Genomic DNA, 22,612 nt, shown 5'->3' on the forward strand with positions numbered 1-22,612 from the left:
TTGCCAAGCACCTAACTGTATCTTGAGAACATTTGTTGTGGTTACTTTTTTAAATCAGGAAAGAGTAACTCCTTCTCTAGGCAGAGAGGCTTGTCAATTTGACATGCATATCGGCCTGTTTAACAAATGGTAACTATAGTCACTCAGTGGCTTGGCTGAGCAGCCTTCCTCAACTTGGTGCCTTCCAGATGTTTTGGACTACAATTACTATCAGCCTTGGCTAGTACCTGAGGATATCAGGTAAGGGGAAGGCTGTCCTTGAGCATATCTACAAGTGTCATTTATTATCGCGTAGCATGGGACTTGGAGTTCCTTCTGCTTCCTGAAATGAATAAAATTTCTGGCAGGAAATGATGCCCCTGAGCACGATCAAAAGCAGTGTTTTCACTTAAGGGGAGTCCTCCAAGGCTTCCCTACTCAGCCCTCCATACATAGAGACTGCTTAACTCTCAGGTCTATGAAGGCTGATTCCAGTCTCCCTCCCCTGGTATCTCGCAGCACACAAAAATCCCTGACAGCCTCCCTACCAGGATGGTTGAGCTGCATCGTACTCTTGCTCCATTGGGACAGCCCCACAATAGCCACCATCTTGGCCCCCAGGCTGGATCGCCGCTTCTTATTGGATGAGAGGCTAGCTGAATCCGGGTTGCCTGCATTACTCTTCTCAATGTTGTACATCTCTCCACTGATGCTGGAGCTCCGGACCACATTCCTGGCTGAGGAAGAACTTGTCTCCCCGTTAAGCATGGTCACCTGAGGCGATCTCAGTGGCTCCTTGCCAGCAGGGTGAAGCTGCAACAGAAGACAAAGGAGACATGAGTGTCCAAGGAAAGAGACTGTCAATGTCTCAATGGTTTTTTCACTTTGAACATTATAATTACCTATTTTAAAGGCTGGGATAAGACCAAAAGTCCCAGGTTCTAGTATTATGAGAGAGGGGGGAAAACATGTCCTCATCCCCTTACTCACCTGTTTCTTAAAAAACTAAAAAGGACCAAGTGATGGCAATCCCGGCTGTCAGCTTCCTCCTCCTTAGAGCTCGTCCACATTTTCTCTGTGTCCAGAAAGCATGGATCCAAACCATTTTCCACTTGACCCACACTTTCTAGGCATGGGTCCAAGCAGTTTCCTCCTTACCCCGCTCCTTTCCCAGGGAAAACCCACTCCTTAGCACTAAGAGCAAACATCAATCCAGAGAAAACTCAATTTTCTGTTTGCTCCAATTGAGCACAAAAGAGTGGTTTCCCCGGGGGGGGGGGGCAGAGGGATGAGAGGAAGTGTGGATAAGTCCTTAATCTCAGGTTTTCTCTGACAGAACACAGCAGGGAATAACAACAACAACAACAACAACAACAACAACAACAACAACAACAATTTATTTATACCCCACCCTCCCCAGCCAGAGCCGGGCTCAGGGCGGCTAACACCAGTAAAATTACAATGAAAACATAAAAGGGGGGGTGGGGGAACCAATTTAAAATACAGCTTAAAATGCTATTTAAAATGCAGCCTCATTTTAAAAGTAGCCCATAGATCAAAACAGTAAGGGGAGGAAAAACATAAGGGTCAGGCGGAACAGCTCTGCCTTGCAGGCCCTGTGGAAAGATGTCAAGTCCCGAAGGGCCCTAGTCTCTTGTGACAGAGCGTTCCACCAAGAAGAGGGGGAAACAAAACCAGCATTAATTGGCTCTGCCTCTCATAGGTCCTGTCTCCATCTACTATTTGCCTCCGTGCTTTCCACCCTGCCAGTCTCGAAGGACACCAGCTACCACGGCCCTAAAGCTTTGCTGAGTGTTGCTGTCTGCCCCACCCCACCAGAGCTGACCGCCAGCTTGAACATTAGAGCTGTTTTAGCTCTCTCGCGTGGCATGGATTAGATTTAGCTGTGCCTAGTCAATGGCATTTGTCCCTGAATTATGACAGTACCAAGCAGTACACACAGATGGGGTCTTTAGAAAACAGAGATGTTTTGCATCTCAGACCATAATTGTCTTTAACAAAAATTTTTTTAAAAAATGCAGCAACATAAATCATGCAGGATATTCTTATTTCTCACACTGAAGAGGAGGATAGCAAAAGGTGCTTTTTGGAGCCTCAGCCACAGCGTAATTAGGAGAAAGACCCACTGGACTCCATGGGACACTTTTGAGTACATAGAAACAGTGCTCTTAATAAAATATGTATCATTTCCTTACTGAAAATCTAGTCAAATCCTCCAAACATTTCCTATAGTCATATTTTTACCTGTTCAATGAATACCCAATGGCTATATCTACATTTGAAAAGTCCTATTAGATGGTGTAACTCTCAGTCTTATTTTAGAAGCCAACATTGTAACACCCAGAAAACAAGTTTCTGGGAAGCTCTTGAATTGTTTTTGTTGTCCTTGATGCCCAGGAGATCTATTTACCAGACCTCAACTGTGATTTTCATATAATGTAAGCAGGTCCTTTGGCATTGTCTTCTGATATGTTCTTTCATTTACCACCATAATTAAACAAAGACTGACAGCTAAGGATATAAAATGTTATTATGTTTATCACCGTATTTCGTTTCTTTATTGTTAGCTAATGGCAGAGCCTGCAAGTGGGCTGGCACAGCCAGCTAGAAGGATATTAATGGCCATGTTGGCTGGGGCCGATAGGAGTTATAGTCCAAACTGTCTAGGTTGGGGGAGGTTGCTTCCAAGACTTAGAGCTGGGAAAGACCTTTCTTTGACTATCACCCATGAAACTTTAGCTGAAAAATTGAACCCTCAACATTTTGCATGCAAAGTGAGTTCTCCAGCCACTGAGATACAGTTTCCTCCCTATATGCACAGATTATACAGGATCTCTTCCTTAGGTTGTCTCTGTGGGAATCACCATCAGTGAATTAAATATTTGATCCATTAGGGGTATGAGTGCCAAACTGATAGAATACAGTAGGCCCATGATCTGCCTTCCTGTCCCTGGCTGCCTTCTCCAATGACACGGGCTCCTCTGCTGCTGTGGCCAAACTGACAGTGGAGTTTATGGGAAAGCAGATGAGATCTGAACTATCCTAAGCTCTTCCAGTTCCCTGTTAGGTCCCCAAACAAAGAGAAATTTGGTCACACTTCTAAGTGTGTCTAAACTTATTGCTTCCCTTTCAGAAGGGAAAATGTTTTCAATGTTATTGTTGTTTTAAATCTAAGCCTAGAAATATCTGGAAGAACACAGAACGCTACTCTATCCATCCCTTCTGCATCTCTAAGAGCAGGCATCCCCAAACTCGGCCCTCCAGATGTTTTGGGACTACAACTCCCATAATCCTTAGCTAACAGGACCAGTGGACAGGGATAATGGGAATTGTAGTCCCAAAACATCTGGAGGGCTGAGTTTGGGGGTGCCTGTCTAAGAGGGTGTCAAATGAGTGGTTAAAGTGCTGTTGTATCCCTCTCCTCTTTCACAAGCTATAGGACTGCACCCTTAAAATAGGAACATAAACTGCCTTATACTAAGCCAGACCATTGCGTCCATCTAGTTCAGTATTATCTACATTGACTGGCAGCAAATCAGGATTTCAGAAAGGAGTCTCTCCCAACCATATCTGGAGAGGCCAGAGATGGCAGCTAGGACCTTCTGCATGCCAACTAAATGCCCTGTCACTGAACTATGGTTTTTAATACTATATTAATAATGTTGTAACAACACATTTTTAAATAATACAGTATTAGCACGCAGCACAAAACAATACAAACTAGAATGGCTCGATCTGAAAAATTAAAACAGTTTAAAACTGAAAGGCCCAGACAGTGAAACAGAAGTTAAAGAACTGAGAAAATAGGAAGGTTCTCTTCTGATCATAAAGGCAAACATCTGTGGGAAGGCTATTCTAGAACTGGGGTGCCTCTACTGAATGAAAAGTCCCTTTCCTTAGTGGTGGCCTACCTCATTTTGTTTGGTGAGGGCACTCAGACTAGGGTTTCTGAAGAGCTTAAGAGCTGGCTAAGTACTTACAAGAAAAGGAGGCTCTTTCAGTTAATCTGTTCCCAAGTCATTAACAGCTTTAAAAGCCAAAACCAACACTTTAAACTGTGCCCAGAAATGAACTGACATTTCACAGGCATAATATGGTCAAAACACTCCATTCCAGTTATTTCCCAGACATTTTCTGATATGTGTCCTTTGGGACTCAGAAACTAGAGCTTGCTGATGTCACAAGGCAGAGGTCTACACACACAAACACACACTCTTTCCAGGCAAGTAAAAAAGCATTATCACGCTTCAAGGAGGGTGTGCGGCAAGGCCAGTAACAGGTATGGCCACGACTCTCAGCTCCCAAAGAAGTGGTTCCCCACCTGCAGCCCCACTTAATTTCTTTGGCAGCTTCTGCCATTGGGATAGCCTAGGTTTTAGTCACATTCCCAGTAAATGTCTCCTTTTGCCCATTCTGTGCCAAAGTGGCTCAGCCTTGCCATAGGGACCGTAGTGGGACAGGCTGCAACCCGATGGCGGAGCATCCACTTTGTGCACAGATACTCTTTGGTTCAATCCCCAGCAGAATCTCAAAGTAGGGAATGGGAAAAAATTCCCTGCCTGGAATCCTGGAGAGCCCCTGCCAGTCAGTGCAGTCAGCACTGAGCTAGATGAACAGACAGCCTGATTCGCTATAAGGCAGCTTCCAACGCTCCTCTAAAATGCCCAAATGCCTAACTTGCTCACTCTTGCTTTTCCCTGCCATGAATAATTCAGCCTTCCCATGTGATGGGATGCATCCATCATCTAGAGGAAGCTAAATTATTCATTCCCTGCCACTTTGTAATAAGAGGGGAAGGCGGCTGCGCCTTGGAAAACACTTCCAGGAAAGCGGTAAGAAAGAAAAAAGTGGGGAGGAAGGGGAGGAAAAAATAAAATAAAGATTAAATATGAGCAAACTCTCTAGATCTCTAGAAATGACATTTCTCACTGGCCTGCCAAGTTACCAGCTGTGCCTGGGTGGAATTGGACTGCTTTTGTGTGGGAAAGGTTTTGTGTTGCACTTTTAGCTGGTTGGAGCTAACTCGGAGACAACAAATTCCTGGCATTTTATTCAACATTGTAGCAACTTGTGTGGCATCCTTGTGATTTTGGCGTGATGATTTTGGTGATGTTGATTTATTGGAGGGGTCCTCAATCTTTCTGGGTCCTGAGGGCACATTTGGAAAGCTAAGGCTCTGTCATGGGCACATCAATATACTCATTCCACAAAAGAAGAATAAACAGTGATGTTCAGACACTCACCCCAAAGAAGAGACAAAACGTGGATCCCTGAACAAATAATGCACAGACAAAAAACAACAACAGGCACCCAACCAAACAACCCCTACCAATGAAAGCTTTTTCTTTCTTTTTTAAAGAGAAATGCAGTCTTGGCAGATGGTGAAGGCACCATTTTGGGAACCCCAGATGTATTGATAAAGGTTGTTAGCTGCCCAAGGCTCTTTCTGAGGAAGGGCAGGTTTAAATACATACATTTCTCCTCCTTTCTGGTGGCAAACGTAATTTTGGACACTAAACAGCACTAAGGGGCAAGGAAGAGGGTAAATAGCTTGTTACTGCTGGTCCAACTTGAAATACTTTGATGCTTGGAGTCAGAAAGTTCACAGGCCACCTACTTGCAGACCTTGCGCAATCCACGAAGAAGTTCCACAGCACAAACCTCACTGAAATAGTTGGGTGTTGTACAATAACATTACTGTGGCCTTCTGCATCCTCCATTTGTTTCAGTGGAATTTGTGTGGGAAAACATCCCAGATTAATTGAATTCTGTCTAGCCCACTGGTTCCTCTAGGCCAATATTTTCTACACTGACTGGCAGGAGCTCTCTCTCTTTCAGATAGTGGTCTATCTCAACAGGGGATTGAACCTAGGGTCATTTCCTGGCAAGGCAGATGCTCTGCCACTGAGCCATGGCCCTTTACCCAGAATAGGCATGATACAGCAACACACAAGTCTCACCTCAGCCTCGGAGACAGTAAGAAGGAAAGGACCAGAGTGCTGAGACAGTCACTGGCAAGAAGCCGGGTAAGCATCCCTGTTATTTACAGGGCTGGCCCAAGACATTCTGCTGCCTGAGGTGGAGCTGCAAATGGTGTCCCCCCTCCAGTAAAGGTGCATTGTACGCAAAGCCTGCCAAATTATTTGGGCACCTGGGGCACAAAGTACCACAAGCAGCAAAAAGTGGACCATGATAGAACTAACAATCTGCTGCTCTTTCATGATACTCAAAATCAGCCGCCTGAGGTAGCCACCTCACTTTACCGAATGGTAGGACTGGCCCTGATTATGGATGGCTGGAGAAGGGAGGCTTCTGTCCCAGGTCTCCTTTCCAGGTGGCAATACTGGGCAAAGGGATTACTAACCTAGACCTGAGTACAGAGCACCTTGAGGTTATAGAGAATAGACTGTTTCTCATCAACCTAAAGGAGAAATCTAGTGGTGACACAGGAAACCTTACTCTGAATCCGATCATTGGTCTATCTTGTTCAGAATTAGCTACGTTGAATGGCAACATCTCTCCAGGGTTTCAGACAGGGAGCCTCTGCCAGACCTACCTGGAGATGCCAGGGATTAAACCTGAGACTTTCTGCATGCAATGGGTTTGCTCTGCCACTGGAACATTGGAAACTGCCTTATATATTGAGTCAGGCCATTGATCTAACAAGCTCAGTACTGCCCACACTAACTGTCAGCGGGTCTCCAGAATCTAAGGGAAATATTTTCCCCTGTCCTATCTGGAGATGCCAGGGATTAAACCTGGGACCTTCATGTAAAACAGATCTCTACCACTGAGCTAAGGCTCGTCTATAAAAGTGAATGGCAACCATTTGCTGAAAAGCATAGAGAAAATGTTGGGAGGAATATGCCCCTTGCAACTCAGGTTTGTGGAGTGGAGGGGGGTAGCTGCCCCCCTTTCCCTGACAGTCTACCAATCACAGAAGTGAATTAGAGTGACTGAACCTTAAGCCTGCTTCTATCTGCATAGGAGCCCTGTCCCTTCATCTGATCTGATTCCAGAAAGAGTGCTTGCCAACATTGCTGTTTGCCTGAAAGAATTAGATTACTTATCATAGCGGGGAAGCACTTTTGGCCAGAGGACCAGATCCCCTGTCAATCATCTGGCATCATATGATGTTGGGTGGATCTAACCTCTGCTGTAAGCAGCACAGCTTGCATTTTGTGCCAATTTTAAACATTCTGAACCAAACTGTGCTTGCAAAAGAACTGGGAGAGCTCACTTTAAGGCTCCCATTGTTCCTTTGCAGCCACAGCTTTACTTGTCCTACACCTGATGTCAGGTGAATACTGGGTGGGCAAAATGGCCTTTTGGGTCAAATTTGGAGGCCCAGCCATGACTTAGCAGTTTACTCTATACCACAGGGGTGGGGAGGCTTTTCTGGCTAGACCAAATCATTATCTCCCCACCCCTGGTCAAATTTGTCAGGCAGAGCCACCCACCTGCCAATCATCTTGCATCAGATGATGCTGTGCTTTGAAGCCCTAACTTTCATGACTTCAAAGCACAGTCCAGAGCTATTTGAAGGCCTTTTTGCAAATAACCCTGCACTGCTCTTTGAACGTTTGGTTTTTGGTTTTCCCAGTGTGTGCAGGAGACACCAAGCTACTCACACATTTAGAAACAGAGGTGCTGAATAAAAGCACCATTCACTGGGAAAAGTTCCTGCACATGAATGGCAGAAGTTCAAGAACATGGTGTCCATGTGCTTTCCCCATCCAGTTCAATGAAGTTTCTGCAAGAGAACTCCCTTGTGGATGGTTCCCCTTGACTTTGTTCCAATCATATAGTGGGGGCAGGGTGGGGAGTCAAAGGGAAGGACAATGATATTGGATAGGAAACTGAATTCTCTCTCCATTCTGCATATTTTAAGCCCCTGGCAATGCAAGTTAACCTTGAGCAGCCACAATATCTAAGAAGCCCCAAGGTGGAATGAACAGAATATTAATAGGGCAGGGTATTCAATCTCCAGGGGACTCCCTTCATTTGATTTGCAGAATCTGTTCAGGTTGCAGAATCAGGCTTTTCTCAGTTCAGAATTTGGATGTGAAATTGAGATTTTCTTTGTGGCCCAGAACAAAGACAGTGCTAGCTATAGGCTGTTGGCCAATGATCTCTATTGTCAAGGAGCAGGACTCTGTTTTAGACAGGCATTGTGCGGCAAGTTTAAATCATTGCCAATGCCACCCCAGCCCTCAATTAGTCCTGCAAATCAGCAGTTCCCCAGGAAATTTAGATAAATAGACCTCTCTTGCCAGCCTTTCAATAAAAGATTTGGCTGTTGCTCAAGAGCGTTAACCAGCTCCTAGTAACAAAATGGGTTAGCGGGTCGCTTTTCTATTCTCTGAAAATGAACGAGGCAGGGGACCTTTCCTTCAAGCCAGCCATAAATGGCAAAGCAATACTTAGCACAGTGGTGAAAATTAAAGAGTAATGTAATAGTCAAAATAATGAGATCCTTAACTGCGCACACACACTTTTTGTAACATCCTGCTTTCAATGGTATATAATTGAAGTTCTCAGGGTCACTTCACACATTACATTTTAGGTGCACTTCACTAGGGTCGTCAGAGAATTCTGACAAAAATTGAAACAGGAGCAGAAATTGCCAGTGTTTGCTTATTTGTCCTATCTGTCCCATGTCAGAAATCACTCCAGTGCAAAGCAGTTGCTTTAGCACTGAGCTAAAGCTCTTCTCCTGTAGTGATTGGCTGCTGTTACCTGTTCCAATGTTAGCAAACCTAGGTATTCAGCCATACAATGAGGGGAAAGTTGGTTTCATGCTACTTCAGTGGCTTCTCCCAAATAATCTTGGGAACTGGAATTTGAGGAGGGTGCTGATAATTCTCTACCACAGATTCCTTGGCCCTGCACACAGAACTACTGTGCCCAGAATTCCCTGCAGAGAAAGAATGACAGTTAAACTGGCAAAAATAATCCCAGCACATTTTAAGCATAGGTACTCATATTCACAAGTGGCTTTTCAGCTGTTGGCAAGTGCTTTCTACTGCAGCCTCCTACAGAGCACCTCAAATTTGCGTGCCCCAAGTTATGAGCAGCTCAATTTGAAAAATGTTGCCTTCACTTTATCACATTGGCAGCAAATCCATTTTGTGAGTTTCCATCTCCCTCCTCACTTCGTGAGTTGGTGCAAAACCTTTCCTACTTGCACTGCAAAGATCTCATGTTCCTATACTGGTGGCTCAAAAAATATTGTCTCTTACCACTTTTTTGGGCCTTTTCAACACAAACATCAAAAGGAGACGGTCCCCACTCTTCTGATAGCAGGAAAGAGATCTTGTTTTTTAGAATGCTCTTTCATGTGAAGATTCTCTGTGAGTAGCAAAGTAGCACACTGGGAAGAAAAGCTCTAGTTTTGCTCTCTCCCTAAAAACAGTGCCTATTTGCTATTCAAAACAGGATTTTGAATGCTCTGTGAATTCCTTCATCTGCTGCCAATCCTACCACTTTGTTCTGCTCCATGGAAATGCAGTGTACTGTTTTGTTGGGCTAACAAACAAACAAAGAATACATGCTAACGCGAATTGGGTTGAATAAACGACATTTTATTATTATTTTTAAATGATATTTATTAAAATTTCAGAGAAAAAAAGAATTACACAAAAACAAAAAGTAAAAATACAAGAAAAATACAAAATACAAACTACAGAATAAAAGAATAAAAGACACTTTTTAAAAAAAGAATAATAGATCAATCTTTCCATAGCTTACATTCATATCCTTGTTTCCCTGACCTCCTCATACCTCCCTTTTTTGTATTCCAGTTCAATTAGTTAAGTCAGCAATTTCTTTCCCTCTTTGTTTTCTCATGATCCTTTAACTTAATATACTATAACTTTAAATTTTCATCTGTTATCAATCCTTTTTTACATACACCTTTATAGCATTACTGCTTAAACCACCTAGCTTCATTCCAACATCATTCTAACATTCATTAATTTTGCAATATTTCTGTAAATAGTCTTTAAATTTCTTCCAATCTTCTTCCACCGACTCTTCTCCCTGGTCTCGGATTCTGCCAGTCATTTCTGCCAATTCCATGTAGTCCATCACCTTCATCTGCCATTCTTCCAGAGTGGGTAGGTCTTGTGTCTTCCAGTACTTTGCAATAAGTATTCTTGCTGCTGTTGTGGCATACATAAAGAAAGTTCTGTCCTTCTTTGGCACCATTTGGCCGACCATGCCCAGGAGAAAGGCCTCTGGTTTCTTCAGAAAGGTATATTTAAATACCCTTTTCATTTCATTGGCTAGAGAGGGAACCTTCTTCTCTGAAGCCAAAATGACATGGACAAGAATTGACCAAATATGGGTAACTAGAGGAATGGCACCAAAGACAAGAAAAGTGGAAATCTGCCCAAAAACCTGCTCCGACCATAATGCTGTTAAGATGGAAATGAATAAACGACATTTTAGAGCAGCTTAGAGTTCCTCCCTGTAAGGCCACTGCCATGGGACAACACCAGCTCCTTAAGATCACAGCTATGTGGAGACAAGTCCAGATATAAAAAGCAAGGTCAAGGCTGGTTAGTTGACTACTGCCTTTGACAAGGCAGGTTCTAGGGAGCAACAATCAGGACCATGGATAGTTCTATGTACCCTCTGCTAGCTGGGCTATAGAAAGATGTTTTATCAGCAAAGGACCAGAATTATGTGAAGGCTCTAAAAAGCTGCCGGGATCTCTGCCCGCCTCTCCCAGGAAATTGCCTGCAATCCTTAAAAGACCCATAGCAGATTCCAAACTTGTGTGTTCCTACATGACTGTGGAGCTAAAGAAGCTACAGGGGAGTCAGAGCCAGAGTATGAATAATATGGGAGAGCCATATCCCCAGGCCAGAAGCGTGCATAAGGAGGTGCTAAGAGCCCAATTTGATCCAAATGGGATCACTAGTGATTCATCTGAATGCTCCTGTATAGCAACACTGAGACCCAGATATAGAGTGAAAGACACTTAACTCTCCTTAGAATTACAAAGGAGGCTGCTGAGGTTTCTGAGGTAGACCCTTTGAAAATTCATTATGATGCCATACAACACCAGCACTGAAGCTATCCTAACACACCTTATTCAAGTTCTTAATAGGTCCATCAGCCAATTAAAGGAACTCTTACCTGATAAGGGTTTTCTATTTCTATTCTATTAGCAAATGAATAAAGCAATACCTCTATGAGTAAATAAGACATTTTCATTTGTGTTTAAGTGTTGTCTCTAGATGTCACAGCAGCACCCAACTTACAGTCATGTGTGAAAGAGAAGGGGAAACATCCACTTTAAAAAGTTGTCTGCCACCTACAGGTTTTGCCCATTCTGGTGTTAAGACAGTTAACCACTTTTTTAAAAAACCTGTTGCTTTGTTCATTGGGGTCAGCTTTTTAGTTGACTAATCTAACAAATGACTGGTTGAAGGCTGCAACCTCAGATCTTAACAAGTTAAATCCTTTTCAAACTTCTCTTAAGCAACCTACTAGAGATGCACGACTCTTTCCAACCAGCCATGTAGTCCAACCCCCTGCAATGCAGGAATCCCAGCTAAAGCATGCATGGCAGATAGCCATCCAACCTCTGTTAAAGGAGTGCTAAGCCCTGTTGGCTGAGCGAATGAAAATGTTGTCTCAGCAAAGGACCAAAGTCATCTGAAGGCTTAAAGTTGGCAAGCGAAGCCCACAGCTGTTTCTGCATTCGCATGCTCCTGCAGGGCCATGGAGCAGGAGAAATTACAGAAGGCTTATCTGATGAGTCTGAGGATGATTGGAGAGCAATGGCTTCAGGTTTGGGTGGCATCAAAGAGGTGCTGGTGGCTGCTGGTGAGTCATCTCCATTTAAGCCCCACTCAGGGCAACAGTGGGGACATGGATGCAGCGACACGATAGGCACCAACTGCAAGTGATGTTTCTAGGTGGGTAACCTGTGACCTTCCAGATGTTGCTGGACTCCATCTCCCACAAGCCCCATACAGTTTGGTTAATGGCCAACAACATCTGGAATGCCACTCCTGGTTTAGGGTCATGTATAGTTTGGCCCCTAGACTGCAACCCTATATACACTTACCTGGGGGTAAGCGCCATGAAACTCCACGGGGCTTGCTTCCAGATAGGCAACCAATAGATTGCACTGTTGGTCTGCTTAATTCCCACTCTCCCACACCAAGCACATGTTGGAACGACTAATTACCACAGTTCTTTTTGCTATCATAATGACAACACTCCACAATGTTAAGTGAAATTGTGCTTCAGGACAAGGCAAGGCACGACTGGCAAAAAGATGTGGGGTGCAATAATCCTTCAAACCTCTTGTATCCATAGATAGCTAAATGAGGGAACATTTGTGTTGGTAAAAGGGCTTGCTTTCCTCTTTCAATAAGACTTCCAAATGGAGATTTTTATCCCAATCGATATCTGCATTGGATTTGAAATTGTCTTGTATGTTTTTATTGTACTGTGAAATTGATTTTATATGCTTCATTGGGAGTGATTCATAAATGAAGCAAATTTATGTCTCATTTATGATTAACAACAACAATAATCAAAGCAGCCTTCTCTAAAAGCAGGTAGAAAGGACCATGTCAGTTGCCTCTTCTGCCCTGCTCTTTATTTGCTGCTGCTGAGATTGACCAGACTAGGGTGGGTGCAGAAATTAGATCATTATGCCACAGCGATGCCAGTAAGATCGCTGGCAATGCAACATGTGAAAGAGAAGGTGAGGCAAAAAACTGAAATGGTGGGTGCTTCTTTGCTCATTTTGGAACACAAGACAAGGCATCTATTTTTCTTAGCCTGTCTTTTCGGTTTACCTTTTCCTCGGCTCTCCCAGGCTGTTTATGCCTTTAAGGTAGTTCCAAAAAAGAAACCCTGAGAGTTGCACTGCTAATTTAGCCACAGGGTGGCTGCTGTAAGACTCACAACAGCTAATACCATCATTCACTTCAGCATCCCAAAACCAAACCGCTGTTTGTTTCCTCATTCATTTCTCTCCAAATAAACAGCAAGAAGAGGGGAAGGTTTGCAAGAGAAGCTCAATCAGTTCCCAATTCTTGCTGTCTTTCTCTTGCAGAAGCATTCTGACTTTTTAACAAATGAAAACATTCTCAAAGATACCAGGTTCCTAAAATCATGAAAAACTTATTTCAAGAGGACGGGGGGTGGGGGTTTGAAGTGAAGCAATCATCAGCTAACATGATTACAGATGCTTGACCAGGTTGTAATTACACATCCACTTACCTGGGAGTAAGGGCCACTGAACTCAATGTGAGAGATTTGTGCCTCCAGACACTGTTCTGAGATTTCTTTTAAATCATGCATCCATTTCACATTCCTGATGACCTGTCATCCCTGCCAGGACCCTTAGGAAGCAAAGAGGAGGCAGGACATCAAAAGAATGCATCTTTTAGCATCCTTGCCTCCTGGTGCCAGCTTGGTTGTTCTTTGAAAGAGCCATGCATGCAAAATGCAAACAGAAATCTTCCTTTGTGGCAAGGAAAATACAATGCATAGACCCAGTCATTTGGCAGAGGGGGACGGACAAATTCCTCACTGTATTTGTTTAAAAAAATTCAGCTTTGCCAACCCAGAATTGACACTGCCAAGGGTTATTGCAAAAGTAATGCTACACCCCCTCCCCTCCCCTCCCCTCCCCCTCCCCCATTTGCCCAACATCAATGAAAATAAACATCAATGCTGATGGGAAGAAGGATGCTCCTTACCTAGAGATGGACGGGTCCTATATTGCATCCAAGTGTAAATGGAGTCACGGAAGCAACTCAACAACCCGCCCTCCACCTCCCCTCCAGAAATAGATTGGAATAATCGTGGCCCCCAAATGGAAGGGATTCAGGCCCCAAATCTCATTGCTGGAGCTGACAAATCTAGTTAATCTGTAATGTAAGGGTTTCTGGAGGGAAAGAGAGAGAGAGAGAGAGAAGGGGAGAGGGAGAGGGAGATGGTGGGGAGGGGGGCTGGATTGTAGACTCTCTTTGCTTAAGCATTACCATGGTTACCTTGCTGACCCAATTCTCCTCACAGCCAAAAGTTGGGGGGGGGAGAGGGAGAAAGAAAGAAAGAAAGAAAGAAAGAAAGAAAGAAAGAAAGAAAGAAAGTCCAAGCATGTGGGTAGCAGCCTCTGGATTTCTTCCCCCTCCAGAAATGAAACGGGGGAGAAAAATATTGTGTCTCCTCCTCCCCACCACATTAACTCTATTGTCACTGGGGTGGGGGGTGGGAGTAGTATACAGTGACAGGGAGGGATTAGCCACAGAGGAAATGTAGAGAGGGGCAAGAATCTGCTGAACCCAAACGCAGCACTCACCCCCACCACTGTGCCACTGATACAGCGCTGGGTCTGAGCCAGTGCAGAAAAGCAGACAGTATAGTGCTAACGGTTCAAGGTTCAATGGAAAAGGTTCGAGGTTCATCGGAATACGCAGGATATTTATCTTCCAAGTGTTCTGGATTTCAACCACAGCAGTACAAATCACTGGCTCATTATCCCACAATGCTAATCAGATCACTGACAAGTGGTGACGCACACAGCACATGCATCCCTATTACCCTCACAGTTTCCCTAAAATCCTTCCAAATGGGCTCCTCTTCTTTGGAATTTGCCTGCCACTGTGAGTTGCTGCAAATGAACACATTCCATCTTCTGATGGCGGCGACATCAGTGATTGTATCATGCATGAATTGAACATTGCAGATCACATGCCACAGACAGAGCTTCAGCATCACCTCACAGCACCTCAAACGCAAATTGCCAGGGACGAGAGGGTGTGCACCCCATTCCATCTTGTTTTCATTCTGTGGGATTCTGGTTTGACTAGAATGATTTCTAAAATTAATTTCAGGATTGGTAGGTGCACAGTTTGCTGCAGGTTTGCATAATGTATTTTTCTTTCTTACTGACAGACCACCAGGTGGAGGAGAGCAAATGTGCATTGATCAAAATGCCAGGCAACATAGGGATCTTGATGGGTTTGTTTCTGATGCTGTAATTACGTATAAGTACGTTGATTAAATCACAACAGGAAAGGAATCCAGATGTGATGGTCTCATTACATCAGTATTCCTTTTTAAATGATATGTTAATCAATGCACATAATGTTGCTCCTGTGCTTTGGTAATGACAGCACTGACTCGGTGCTGATCCACAAACAAGATCAGGTGAATTGAAACCATAGAATCTTGGGTAAAATTTGGATGCTGGGAATTTTGTTTATTTGTGACATTGAGCCGAGAGTCATAAGGGATTTGTTGAGTGATTAGATACCAAGTGACATTTATGCTTGTGTGTACTGGGCCTATGACTAATCGGATTTAGTATTTGAGAGGTGACAGTTTATGAGGTTTGACACCTGCCCAAATCAAACTAATCGAGAGATGCCAACAAACTGAAAATTGGACTCCTTTAAAATTTCACACAATATTTAAATGCGAGTTTCAGGTTCAAAATTTTGTACGTAAAATTTGTCAAATGAAATTCTGGGGCGAATCTGAATATCTGCTTACTATTGTTTCAGTTCTAAAAAGCACTGTTTTTGCTGCCGTTGCTCTGTTTTGCAGAGCACTTGATTCTTAGGCTGAGTATAAAATAGCCCATGCATCCAAATGTCCGTATGTCCATGTTGGGCATGATGCAGGAGACAAAGGCGGCTCCAGAATTAAGATGTTTGAAGACTAAGGTGAAAACTCTGGCTCCAGTGAAGTCACCTGGAATTGTTTCATTGCCCACTGCTGAACAATAAATTTACTCCAACAGCATTCCTCAGGAACCAAGGAAAATGTAGCCTCACATATCTTTGTCCCAGGATTCATGGAGGATGGAATAGATGCTTTCTCTTAGCAACTTAACAGGCTTGTCAATGGACTGAAATTCCCATTTAACTGTAGAGTGAGGACCCGGAAAAGGGGGTGAAGTAGTAATGGCAGCAGTTGCTATACGGAAATACTAGCTTAGATGCCCAGGGCTTACCAAGAGAACACCCATTCCTTAGGACTGACTTCTTGACCCAGAAGAGCTCATATATAGCTTCTAGCCCAGGGATGGGGAACCTTTTTCAGCCCAATGGCCCCTCATGGGCAACCTTCTGGGGTGGGAGGGGCCAGATACAAAAGTGGGCAGAGCAATCTTTCCATCCTGACAAGCAAGGGGCATTATCAGAACTCAAGAACACATTCCAGCCAGGCAACAGTACCTTATGAAGGTGCAGAAGAGGGCCAGAGATGGATGCAAGCCAGAGAGGCCTGGAAAGCTACATTCAGGCCCTGGGTTAGGCAGATGAGGCTAAGAGTCAACCATGAACCGCAAAAATTCTGTAAGCTATGATGTTCTACACTTGGTTCATCTTTAAAGCTTATCAAGTTTCTGTGTCTCCTCCTTCTACACCCCAGGTTCGAGATTCAGTCCTCCACTGGACAAAGCCAGAGTTGGTCACAAGTGCATCTCTTGCCCTCATAAAGAAAGGGTAAAAAAAAACAACTATCAAGTTTGGATTGGGTTGCACATCTGTTGATTTCTTTACCTTTGATTACCACACACTTACAAATGACCCCTAAGAGTGGGCCTACAAATTCAGTAGTCCATGTGCTGAATCATTGCCTAGAGGCAGTGGTGAAGTGGATTAGAATGAATAAACTGAAGTTCAGTACTGACAAGACAGAAGTACGTTGTTAAACGGTTCATTTGTCTAGGGGAGTGTTACTCAGCCTGTTCTGGAAATCATCACACTTGCACTAAAGCATCATATTTACAGCCTGGGGGTGCTCATTAGTCCAGCTCTGTGATTAATGGACCCACAAGGCCTCAGTGTCATGGAGCACCTTCCACCAGCTAAGGCTGCTCTGCCAGCTGCAACCCCTCATGGATGGAGATAGCTCAGCTGCATTCGCCCACATTTGGGTAACTTCCAGGTTAGACTACCGCAGTGCATTGTGCATAGGGCTGTCCCTGAAGACTGCCTAGAATGTTTCTGCTGCAATTGCTTTTTTATTGCTGCAATAAAGTGTTTTACTTATTGTTGCAAATGTATTGTGTTTTATAAGCTATTGAAAACTACTCTAGATCTGTTTAATTGAAGGGCAATATAGGCATGTTTCAAACAAACAAACAAGCAATATGGTGGTAAAATGAGCTGCATCACTCCTGGTGGGCCAATCATATTTTTTTTACTGCTTTCCTACATCAAGGAGAAAAACCTCTCCTTGCAAACAGAAAGCCGGTCCAGGAGGGACAGGGTTAGGCTAGAATTGCTTTCCTCAACGTTGTTTATTTCAATTAACTGAGAACATGGGGAGTATTCAAAAATGGTAATCTCCTTTCCACATGCAGTTCAGAGAATAAGGTTTCTTATTCTGTTGCCTCAGCACTACATCAACTCATGCTGCTGAATATGAAGACTGAGCCCAAAATCTTGAACATAGTGGCATAGTTCTGAGGTTCTAGACTGGACTATACCCCGTCAGCCTATAGGTGGTGATGGGGACTCCGTACAAGAAGAATAGCAATGCAACACCACACTGGACTAGAAGCTTCCCTCTCAATTTCCTTGTCGATTGAATGAAGTTTGGGTTTGGTTGGTTTTTAACACATAAGAGACCATTAACAATGGTACCTGCCCCCTACTTGAAGTCTGAAGTGGCACAGTCCATTCTGCCACTGCAGGATCGCACCACCCCACTCTGCCACTTGAGTAGCCCTGGCCTTTACAAACTCTATTGAAAAGCAGTGAATTTAAGTTGATGTCAGAAAGCTTCAGTGGTATTCTGTGCATTGCAGTCATCAAAGGACATGCATACATGTGTGAATCAGAGCTTTCTTATCTTTCTTCTTGTGAAAGAAAGGTTCCCTGTGGCTTAGACATCAAGAGAGCACAGTCGTACCAACAGGCAATACCAGTATCTTCCGGAGCCTTTCTTTCTCCTAAGACAGAGCTATTCTCACTGCAAGGAAGCGGGGGGGGGGGGGCAGGATATATTAGCAGCCAAGAAACAATTATCATGTTAGAGAAGTGGCTAACAGCTCTGGCAGTAGGTTCTTAATCCTGAAGTGCAGGAAGGGTTGAGACCTCCATCAAATGGCTGATTAACTTTCCTAATCCAATTCAGGATAAAAGAAGAGGCTGAGAGCAGTCTTTGCAGAGCACAGGTCAGTGAAGAGGGCTGAAGTCTATCCACCACCCATCACACAGGGGAGGTCACCAAAAATGGGGAAGGCCAAAGAAGAGAAACATCATACGAATAGCAGACCTCAACAGTAGCATCTAAGCTGGAATTGGCCCCTTCATAGAAGGCAAGTATGTGTGAATGTACATGCAAACCCGTTGCATCTGAGGAGAGGTCTGTAAATGATTTCTCAGTATCCTAATCCATGTGGGTTTTGGACAGGGTTTTGTCATCTCAGAAGGGATGGGGGAGAAATAAAATGCCCAATTCACACTTTCTGAAACAATAAGGGAAAAAATGCAGCCATCATTTGAAAACCACACTTCTTCAAGTTTTGCAACACTGTTCTCCAGCCAAGTAATGTGTACAGAAATGCATCTAACTTAGTCCATCTAACTCAGTATTGTCTACACTGACTGGCAGTGACCCTCCGGAGTTTCAAACAGGGGTTCCAACCCTATCTAGGGATGCCAGGAATTGAACCTGGAAAGCAAATGCTCTACCACTGAGCTAAAGTCATTTCCCAAACATTGTTGTTTGGGCAGAGCAATGTAATCCTTTTTCCTCCTATCCCAGTCAACTGCTTTTCCAGACAGACATACTTCGTACTTCAGTAGCCAGGTCAGGACTCGCTATTGCAGAGTAAATTATCAGCAGGCAGAATAAAGCCTATAGCAACTTGTGAGGGTGGGGGTGTTCAGGCAGTGCTTCCTGGAAGGAGAACAGGGGTGTGGCAAGTGTTCACTATGTGAAATGCCACTGTCTAAGAGAGATTTTGCGCTTCTAAAGGTCATTACTGAAGAGGGCAAAAGGTACCATTCAAGGTAATTCAATGGCAGCCTGATGTATGGCTCTGAGCCAGAATAAAGGGAGGGAGGAGAAATTCAATTCAGCTCACATTTAAAGATGACCCTTCCCGATTCACAGGTTGCAAAAAAGAAAAAAAGGTGAACTGAAACACGGCTATCCTTTGAAATTTGCAGTTCTCCAAATTTTGCAATGCATTTCTCCATCTGAATAGTGTGTACAAAAATGCATATACTAAGGTAAAGTATGCATAAACACAATTAGTGAGCATAAGGGGGGAAATTAGGGAAAGTATGTTTTGCAAAGATATGTATAATCAGGCAAAATTGCATACAAAAATGTGTACGTTTAGGAGAAATTCACATTATACACTGATGCATTTCCATGGGGACATTTCTTTAAAAAAAAAAAAAATCACAAACTGATGTGGAAATATGCAGAAGCAGAAGGAAGAAGCAGTTAGGAAGCATAAAGAAACAACAACAAAAAGCAGCTCGCTACCTTGTTTAAAATAGAAAAACTCTTTGAGCACATAGTTTCACAGTTAAAACTCACTTAAATCATAGCACCATGATTATTACACTAAGAAGATGGAACGTGAGACCATTTAAGTAATATTTTAGTTATTTCATCATGTCATTTGCTGTGGTTATATTGCCCCATTGCTCTCAAGATTAGCGTGTAACCAGACTCCTGCTTTTATCCTTCTGTATTGGGGTTGAGAAACTCAGGCCCAGAGGCCAAATGCAGTCCCCCAAGACTCCCCCGAAGTCACAGCACCCAGTGGCCTTGCTTTGTACCCTCCTTGCATGTTTTTGCCTGCCTGGGATATGTCCTTCAGCTCTGATAACAGCTCTTGCTTTCCTGCATGGAGGACAGAGGGCTGTGTGAGTTGGGTGTAGAAACTACCGTACTGTACAAAGGTCAAATCCACATCCATTGCTCTAATCACTTTTGCTTCTGTGTGGGGGTCCAAAAGGGATACATCCCTCTGTCTGAAGACGGGTCCTCATCCCTGCTCTCTATATATCTTGCTCTCTGTGGGAGCAGCTCAGCAATCACAGCCCCCTTAATCTGAAGCCACTGAGATGCACGTCTGATGCCCATAAGCTGATCTGCCAGAGCATCACACTTCTGACATAGTAACAAGAACCAACGCTGCAATTTACATGCGGTTCTCTCACTGGGCATCTTCTAGGACTTTGCAGTTTGTGCTGCCCAATCACAGGGAAGCATGCAAATGATGAAGACTTTTAAGGCACAGGATGCAAATCCCAATTTTTCAAGGGAGCAGGAGGGAAAAGAAAAGAGGATCAGTTAGAGGCAGATCCACTACAATTGTCACATTAAATCATTCCACCGAGGGCCTATTCATACGTCATCAGGGCAATATCATTACTGCTTCCCAGTGACTATAACCCATGCTGCTAAGATTGCATTTGAATAGTGGAATCAAATGAAATCAGCAATCCATTATACATAATAAAATTACATGTTAAAACGGCATGTTAAAATTACATGCCTGGCTAGGCTTGCTGAAACAAAACCGTTTTTAGCAGGTGCTGAAAACAATACAGCCAAGGCATCTGCCTAATATCAAGGGGCAGAGAGTTCCAAAGGGTAGGTGTTGCCGCACTGAAGGATTAATTACTCACAAGTGCGAAACAAGCTTTTGCCCGCAAGGCCCTGATAGCACCACTGTGCTCCCCTCCTCCTCCTCCCACAACTTCTGCCATCCACTCACTTGCTTTCTCCCTCTAGGCCCAAGGCGCACCACAAATCAGAGGTAGGGATGGGGCGGGGGGAGGATTTGATTCAGTTTGCATTTAAAGGGTTGTTCAAGTAAGGATAAGAAAAGGGTCTCAAAAAGTAAGATTTGACAGAGGTGTCTTGACCAATGGAAAAATGGGCTTCCTTGGGGTATTTTTATTAAACCTAGAACAGTTATTGACTATTACCAGTATTGTGTATATAGTCCTTTACAGAGTAATTTAGGCAACAACAAAAAAGTCTGATCCCTGCTCTCTCGCTCTCTCTCCCCACCCCCACCCCCACCCCTCCCCGGCCAGGCCCTTATATGCTAATTTTCAACTGAGAGGAGAGAAAAAAAGGGTGTGAGAACAAGAGCCTAGGCAGGAACTGGCATGACTCATCAGTGTACTACTGAGAGCATGAGCTACACATCTTAAAGTAGATTCCCAGTCATTCCCTTTTCCCAGGAACGTTGGGAAATGCAGTTCTACAAGGCCTCCAGTGATGAATTCTTGGCGCTTTTGCCAAACTTCAGTTCCCAGGATGCTTTGTGGGAAGCCATTGCATTTTCCATCGTCAGGGTTATGAAGCAAGGCCAAGCACCGGGGGAACTGGGCTTAATGGAAGCTGCCACCAGGATCAATATGTAATCAGACCCAAGGAGCTGCACAAACATATCTCAGTGGAACCGAGGGAGAATGTGGTGCTTGTTGAGTCGCAGGGGAGCTGCTTGGAAGCCCTTGAGTTGCCTTTGTGCCTGGCAGGTGTGTCACATGCCTGGTTATTTGTTTGCAAGGTACTCTGCTCAAACATGTGACTATTGTATCACTTTGCATTCCCCAATGTCCTGAGGGGGTAGACATTTTCAGCAGGGAGAGTGAAGAGTGTACTGAAGACTTCGGGCTTTTTCATAATACCTGTTTACCGGTGGGACTATAATGAAATGTTGCTATGTATCCTCATCCCCTAACTGCTAGGGCCCAATAGAAGGGCTGCTGTTCAAATCCACAATTCCTTTACCCCAGAATATTATAAACTGTTAGTTAGGGTCTCAAGCACTAACTCTCCTCTCTTCCATCTCTATTTCCCCCTTTTCTTTTCCAACTGACACTCAACGTCCTGTGTCTGATGATGTTCACAGGCCTCAGAGCATACTCAGCCCTCGTTGGGCTATTTTGGGGAGGGTGGGTTTGTTTCCCCCCACAAGGCTTTGGGAAGGAGGTGGGAGGACTCTAGGACCAGGGCCGTCTTTACCTGGGGGTGCAGTGCACCCGGGTGCCGGATTCTGGGGGGCGCCAAATGTATAACTACTGTATACCGGTCCCTCTCAATCGGTGGCAGTGAAAAGCAATGGAGCGAAAGTCCCCGCCCCCTCCTCCATTGCTCTGTTACCCCGTACCTTCAAATATTGCTCCCCCCAAAAAAGGTCAACAACTTTGGCTTCCCCCCTCCCAAGAAAAGCTCAATAAAAGTTAATTTGGGGTGGCTAAACTAAATTTGGGGGCGCTGGGCGGATCTTTGCACCCCGGCGGCGCATACGCTAAAGACAGCCCCTGTCAGAGCCCTCATGGCTCCTTCCCATAACCAGCCACATGCTTACTGGGCACCCTCTCTGCTTGGGTCACGCTGCCCTAAAACCACCTCTGCTGGTTACAGACTGAGCTCTTTAACCACTCACTGGTTCAGTCCACCTGTTCACCAGCTTGGAAGTGACCTCTGCTTAGCAGCTAGATTCCTGGGATGGCAGCTATGATACAGTAGTATCAACAATAGAGAGAGAGAGAGAGAGAGAGAGAGAGAGAGAGAGAGAGAATCAGTCAATATTTTTAAGAGAACTGATCTAATTCACGTCCCAGATTAAAAACAGATA

At 44.2% G+C, this 22,612-nt stretch overlaps 1 protein-coding gene across 3 annotated transcripts in view; it reads right to left on the reverse strand.

The window, feature by feature from the left end:
* The window catches only part of RIMS3 (regulating synaptic membrane exocytosis 3), a 56,577-nt gene that overhangs the window by 22,955 nt on the left and 11,010 nt on the right, over positions 1 to 22,612 (reverse strand). For 2 of the 3 annotated variants that reach the window (XM_081019578.1, XM_081019580.1), the window contains exon 2: positions 528 to 792. In XM_081019578.1, coding sequence (XP_080875704.1) covers positions 528 to 792 — 265 coding nt within the window. Of the gene's footprint in view, positions 1 to 527; positions 793 to 13,733; positions 13,991 to 22,612 lie in introns of those variants that run through there. The other variant, XM_081019579.1, reaches the window with a different exon arrangement.

Source organism: Podarcis pityusensis (genome assembly GCF_964106645.2).
Source record: "Podarcis pityusensis genome assembly, chromosome: 8".
Lineage (NCBI taxonomy): Eukaryota > Metazoa > Chordata > Lepidosauria > Squamata > Lacertidae > Podarcis > Podarcis pityusensis.